General features: G+C 54.5%; 2 protein-coding genes across 7 annotated transcripts in view; both read left to right on the forward strand.

The window, feature by feature from the left end:
- The window catches only part of LOC137587866 (nebulin-like), a 23,808-nt gene extending 21,930 nt beyond the window's left edge, over positions 1-1,878 (forward strand). For 4 of the 5 annotated variants that reach the window (XM_068304535.1, XM_068304537.1, XM_068304538.1 and 1 more), the window contains 3 exons: positions 68-184; positions 300-418; positions 499-1,878. In XM_068304535.1, coding sequence (XP_068160636.1) covers positions 68-184; positions 300-418; positions 499-675 — 413 coding nt within the window. In that variant the 3' untranslated portion in view covers positions 676-1,878. The remainder of the gene's footprint in view (positions 1-67; positions 185-299; positions 419-498) is intronic. The other variant, XM_068304539.1, reaches the window with a different exon arrangement.
- A 292-nt stretch (positions 1,879-2,170) lies between these two features.
- ssr1 (signal sequence receptor, alpha) lies at positions 2,171-5,494 on the forward strand. 2 transcript variants are annotated; one of them, XM_068343881.1, is made up of 10 exons: positions 2,171-2,329; positions 2,951-3,084; positions 3,162-3,258; positions 3,355-3,458; positions 3,528-3,686; positions 3,827-3,903; positions 3,976-4,054; positions 4,135-4,228; positions 4,434-4,448; positions 4,906-5,494. In XM_068343881.1, the coding sequence occupies exons 1-10, from the start codon at positions 2,263-2,265 to the stop codon at positions 4,971-4,973; spliced, it is 894 nt and encodes a 297-aa protein (XP_068199982.1). In that variant the 5' UTR covers positions 2,171-2,262; the 3' UTR covers positions 4,974-5,494. The 2 variants fall into 2 exon arrangements, with proteins under 2 accessions (XP_068199982.1, XP_068199983.1); XM_068343882.1 differs by lacking the exon at positions 4,434-4,448 and having other exon boundaries at positions 4,906-5,491.
- The last annotated feature ends 1,137 nt before the right edge of the window (positions 5,495-6,631 follow it).

The following is a 6,631-nucleotide window of genomic DNA, read 5'->3' on the forward strand; positions in this document are numbered from 1 at the left end:
TGTGTGTGTGTGTGTTCTCCGTCCTCACCTCTCTCTCTCTCGCCCCCTCCTGGTACCGTCCTATCAGAGCGGACTGACCTCCGACTGACCACACCCCCGTCCCGCCCATCTGTGACCCCTTCAGTCCAGTCCGTCAGCTCGGTGACCTCTGACCTCTGGGAGCGCAGCAGCAGCGAGGCTCCTGGTACCGCCCCCTGCCCCTCCCCTTGCCCCGCCCCCTGACTAACCCACTTCCCTGTTGCAGGCGGAGCCTGTCTAAGTGTTCTGACTGCTTTCTGACTGGTTCCTGTCCCCCCCAGCTCCGGTGCTCCCGGGGGCGTACCCGCCAGCTTCCCAGCAGCCCCAGAGCCGCGGCTACATGCATCAGACCAGCATGTCGTCGGTCCGCTCCGTGGCCTCGCCGCCGCACGCTGCCACGGTAGGCTGTGTGTTCCTACGGTCAATGAACGCCTCGCCACGCCGCTGACTCACCGTGTGTGTGTGTGTGTGTGTGTGCAGCGCGTCTACCGGGCGCTGTACGACTACGCGGCCCAGGACCACGACGAGGTCTCCTTCAGGGACGGTGACATCATCGTTAATGCCACGCCCATCGACGAGGGCTGGATGTACGGCACTGTGCAGCGCACCGGCAGGAACGGCATGCTGCCCGCCAACTATGTGGAGCGCTGCACCTAGAGGCCCCGCCCCCGGCGCCGGTCAGCAGCTGAGTCAGCACAAAACCAGTCACATGTTCCTGGTGGCTAACGATGACAGACTGATGACATCACACACAGACTGATGACATCACACAGACTGATGACATCACACACAGACTGATGACATCACACAGACTGATGACATCACACACAGACTGATGACATTACAGACAGACTGATGACATCACACACAGAGTAATGACATCACACACAGAGTAATGACATCACACACAGACCAATGACATTACAGACAGACCAATGACATTACAGACAGACTGATGACATCACACACAGAGTGATGACATCACACAGACATCATCACATAGAGTGATGACATCACACACAGACTGATGACATACAGACTGATTATATCACACAGACCGATGACATCACACACAGATTGATGACATCACACACAGATTGATGACATCACACACAGACTGATTATATCACACAGACCGATGACATCACACAGATTGATGACATCACATAGACTGCTGACATCACAGGATGGAAGGGTTCCTCTCTGAGGTGGAAGAGGTTGATTAAGTGTTCTGTGATGTGTTCCATGTAGAGGGTCAGTGGAGCGTGATGGGGGTTCACGTGTACACACCATAAAAACATGTGTTCAGAGTCACAGCAGGAGGAGGAGGAGGGTGGGACTTTGTTTGTTTGTCTCAATTCAGATGCGTGAGGTTCAGTTCCTGTGATGTCGTCACACGACGTAGCTCCAGAACCGCTAACAGGGCGCTAACAACATGCTAACAAGACGCTAATGGTTTCTGGCTCGTCGTTTCTTCTGCTTCTGTTTGGCTTTTGTTTCCAGCGTTGTTTTTGGGGTGTTTGCTGCTTTGTGGTTTAATCCTGGTTTAATTGAATGAATTATTTTCGGTGTTGATCTTTATTCACTAGAACCAGTTCTCTTTTATGACATGTTTAATCCGGAGATACAATAGAATGTAGTTCAGTGACTGTTGTTGGTTTAATCTTGTTAACACCTTTATTTTCTCACAATGAATACTTTTGGTTTTATTGACACGGTTTCTAAGTTGTATTTAGGTTTTATGTCAACACAGCTAAAGCTCAGTTTATTTAAATATCTTTGAATTTGTGTATCGGTCACTCATTTTTTGCCATATTAATGTGTGTGAAATAAAAATTTGCCACAAAACTGTTTCTTATTTAGTTAATATTGTTAACGATTAAGGAGATGTTAAAGAGATTACATTTTGAAAAAACATGGAACTTAACGTTCGGCGCTCCCCAGGCTTTTATTTTGAAACATGCCATAACTTCCCGTTTAATTTGTTGAAGCAGGACGCCAATCTGACGATTATAAATTATTTAAGAGGAAAAAACCAGATTTAAATCAATGCTTTTGTGAGATTTTGTCATTTGATAAAATTATATTAGACATTTTTTAAAAAAGTACCGGAAGGGGCCACATCCGTCCGGAAGCTTGCTGCTCATCTGCGCATGCGCGGAAGCTGATGCTACGGAAGCCGCGGAGCGGGGCTTTCAGACAGTCTGACCCTCCGAACGAGAGGCGCAGTTCGCCGCCGACACGATGAAGTTCCTGCTCAAAGTGCTGCTGGTGCTGCTGCTAGCATTCCCGGCTACTCTGCTCCTGAAAGGTGGGCGTTTGACGAAGCTGAAGGCCGCCCTTCCGTTTGGCTCTCTGCTAGCAGTAGCCGCTCTGCTAGCAGTAGCCGCTCTGCTAGCAGTAGCCGCTCTGCTAGCAGTAGCCGCTCTGCTAGCTGCGTGAAATAAAAAGGCCGTCTTCCATTTGCTGTTGCTCCATGTGCTAACCGAAAGCTAACGCGGTGCGTTAGCATGTAGCTTCTGCTCCTGGAGCGTTAGCATATAGCTCCCCCCTCCGTGAGGGCTTAACGTGAGTGTGTTGGTCACAGTTAGCTTCACGTTAGCCTGCTTAGACTGACGTGTCCTTATGTTAGCTAGTTAGCTGCTAGCCGCGGAGCTAAGCGTGGAGGCTCGAGGGGAGCTAGTGAATATCAATACGAATCAATGAAGCCCCCCATTGATCAGAGCCCCCCCCCCGTGCCTGAAGGACTGGGTTCCGGCCGGTTCGTAGCCCGTTGACAGGCTAACAGGTGTAGCATGAAGCTGACGTCACTGAAATGTCACGATTTAAAGCACGTCATCTGCTTCAGTTCCTGATGAGATGACGTCACTTCCTGTCAGCTTTGGGCTGGGTGGTGAGCTGGTTGGTGGTTCTGATGGAGTTGTGGTTCCAGGCCCGGGGGCCGGCGCCCAGGACCTGACGGAGGAAGAGGAGGCTGAGTCTGTGGATGAAGAGGCGGCGGACGACGTGACGGCTGAAGACGAGGACGACGAGGCCGAGGTGGAGGATGACGAGAACGCAGAGCTGGTGAGTGGGTCGCTCTTCATCGGGCGGGGGCGTGAGGAAGAGGATGGCGTGACCTCTCGGTGACCCTGTGTTGACAGGTGGAGGACAAAGAGGAGGAAGAGGAGGAGGCGCTGGTAGGGGAGGTGAAGGCGTCTCCCAACGCGGACACCACCATTCTCTTCGTCAAAGGAGACGGTAACTTCCTGTCGCCCTTCAGAATAAAAGCCTGTGTCGTTCCCGTTAGCGTGGGGCGGAGCTAACGCGGCCAAACGGCTAACCGTCTCCCCCCAGATTTCCCGGCCAACAACATTGTGAAGTTCCTGCTGGGCTTCACCAACCGGGGCCCCGACAGCTTCCTGGTGGAGTCGCTGGACGCCTCCTTCCGGTACCCTCAGGTAGCCAATCACACGCCTGCTGCCTGCCAGCGAGCTGGCGTCACGTGACCGGTCCCGTGTGCTCTGCAGGACTACCAGTTCTACATCCAGAACTTCACGGCGCTGCAGCTGGGCACTGACGTGCCCCCCCAGCGCCAGGCCACCTTCGAGTACTCCTTCATCCCCGCCGAGCCCATGGGGGGGCGGCCCTTCGGCCTGGTCATCAACCTCAACTACAGGGACAGCAGCGTAAGGGGGGTGGTCAGGAGTGAGGGCGGGGTTAAGTATGGGGGCGGGGTCATCAGCACAACAGGTTTTGTAATGACAAACTTATAACATACTAGCACTTAGCAGCCCTAAACTGACCTCTGACCTTTGGTGCGCTGCAGGGGAACGTGTTCCAGGACGCCGTGTTCAACCAGACCGTCACCATCACGGAGAGGGAGGATGGACTGGACGGAGAGACGTGAGTGCCCAGCCCCTGGCCCCGCCCCCTCCTCTGGCCCCTCCCACCTCACCAGCTGTTCTTCCTCCTCAGGATCTTCATGTACGTCTTCCTCTCCGGCCTCGGCCTCCTCCTCGTCGTCGGTCTGCACCAGCTGCTGGAGTCCAGGAAGGTACGAGAACCAAACCCCCCGAACGCACCGGGAGGGGGGACATGTGACCAGCGTGTGTGTGTGTGTGTGTGTGTGTGCAGAGGCGGCGCCCCGCCCCTAAGGTGGAGATGGGGACCTCGAGCCACAACGACGTGGACCTCAGCTGGATCCCACAGGAAACACTCAACCAGATCAGTACGTACCTCACTTCCTGTCCGCAGAAGCTCTGCCTCCGCTGTGGTGACCCGATGTGGGTCACATGACCCAGGCTGACCCAGGTCCAGCTGGGGCCCCGCCCTCAGAACCGGCTGATGACTGTCTGTGTTCACTTCCTGTTCCTGTTGACGATGTGTCACTCTTCTCTCTTTTGTCTCCGCCCCCCTCGCCGTCACGCCTTCAGTGCAGAGCCGTAGAGGTGAGGTCACTTCCTGTCCGGCCCCCGGCCGATGCCCTCCACCAGAAACCATTAAAACATCTGGATGTTTAGCCACCATCTAAACCCCGCCCACTGTCTGAGCCACGCCCATTGTCTGAGCCCCTCCTTTTGTGTAAACCCCACCCGGTGTCTAACCCCCCCATTGTCTGAACCCCATGCAGTTGTGTTTGTTAGCATGTAGCGGCTAACTAGCCCCGCCCCCTGTAATGGGGGTCCAGCAGGTACCGGGGTCTGAACCCCCCTGTAGACCGGACTGAGATTTGGACACGCCCCCCTGGTGGAGAGGTCCGGGGCTGGTCGGGGGGGATCTGAGCTCCTGCTGTGTGGAGCTCAGACCCTTCCCCCCGTGTTGTCCTGATGTCCCGCCCCCTGGTGGGAGGCGGAGTCTTGAGCCGGTGTTGTCCCGGGGTCACCTGACCTGTGTCTCCACCTACAGACAAGGCGTCGCCCAAGAGATCGCCCCGCAAGAGGAGTCAGAAGCGTTCCGCCGGCTCGGACGAGTGACGGCCGCCGGGCGCCATGGCGACAGAGACACGCCCACCAGGAGGAGGAGGGGGGAGGAGCCACGCCCACGCTGCCCTCCACTGGGGAGCTACAGCTTCAAACATGTCTCTGACGCCGCCACCGGGGGAGGGGGGGGTGCCACCGCGATTGGCTGGAGTCCTGCTGATGTCATCAACACGAGACGCTTTACTCTGAACCAATAGCAGCGCAGCGATTAGTTCCTTTGTCCTTACAGTTGAACTTCCTGTTGAGGTTTCAGGCCGATGAGGTCATGACGTGACCGACCAATGAGGAGCCGCCGCTCGTTTCCTGTTCGTCCCCAACGGTGAGTCTGGTCTGGATGTGGGCGTCGGCTTCACCAGGAGCGATCGTTGGAGGCGGAGTCATCAGACGCTCCGAGGGGGCAGGGGCGTCGGCCACACCTCTCAAAGAGACTCGAACCAACAACAATAACGTGTGCCTGTTTTCTACTCTAGTGCTGCTGCGGCTTGATTGGACTGAAGCTGAGGCTGAAGCTGAGGCTGAGGCTGAAGCTGAGGCTGAGGCTGAGGCTGAAGCTGAGGCTGAAGCTGAAGCTGAGGCTGAAGCTGAAGCTGAGGCTGAAGCTGAGGCTGAGGCTGAAGCTGAGGCTGAAGCTGAGGCTGAAGCTGAGGCTGAAGCTGAGGCTGAAGCTGAAGCTGAGGCTGAGGCTGAAGCTGAGGCTGAAGCTGAGGCTGAAGCTGAAGCTGAGGCTGAAGCTGAGGCTGAAGCTGAGGCTGAAGCTGAAGCTGAAGCTGAGGCTGAAGCTGAGGCTGAAGCTGAGGCTGAAGCTGAGGCTGAAGCTGAAGCTGAGGCTGAAGCTGAGGCTGAGGCTGAGGCTGAAGCTGAAGCTGAAGCTGAGGCTGAAGCTGAGGCTGAAGCTGAGGCTGAGGCTGAGGCTGAAGCTGAAGCTGAAGCTGAGGCTGAAGCTGAGGCTGAAGCTGAGGCTGAGGCTGAAGCTCTGGTGTAAATAGCAGCTGATGGACGTGGAGCTCAGAGCTAACTTATTGCTGGGGCAGGTTTTTTGCTGGGGGGGTTTCTTGTGCACTGTGTTGTTTTTGCCACTGGGGGGCGACACCACGGGTGTCACCTCGGTTCTTCAGGTGATCCAAACGTAGAAACTTTGCTTCTTTTGCTTTTAAATGTGCAGGAAATAAAATGTTGATTTGCTGTTCACTTCCTGTTTCCTTTTCACTGAAAGAAGACTTCCCGCAGCGCGCTAGCAATGCTAACAGTTAGCCGGTCAAAGACCATCACTGCTTTGATCTGAAGCTAAACAAATGTAAATGTGAAATGATCAAAGTAAATATTAGTATTGACATGTTTTATCAAATATTAGACATTAATGTGATGTCATCATTGTCGACCAATGAGCAGCTGTTCCAGAGGTCCTTCAATTGTGATCACACGGAGCTGTGATCTGACCCCGAGAAAGGTCCAGGTTCACACAGTGATCCTGATCAACCAGGATCAATAAATCAGGATCAATCAATCAGCAAGCTGGTCCCCATTAGGAAAGGTCAGACATGTTTCAGCTGTAGATGGAAACAACCACCAGGCCTCCGATTGATTATTATTATTGTCTTTGGTTTATTATTATTGTACCGTAGATAACGTGTGTCAAACTCAAGGCCCAGGGG

This window comes from Antennarius striatus, chromosome 20 (genome assembly GCF_040054535.1).
Source record: "Antennarius striatus isolate MH-2024 chromosome 20, ASM4005453v1, whole genome shotgun sequence".
Taxonomy (NCBI): Eukaryota; Metazoa; Chordata; class Actinopteri; order Lophiiformes; family Antennariidae; genus Antennarius; species Antennarius striatus.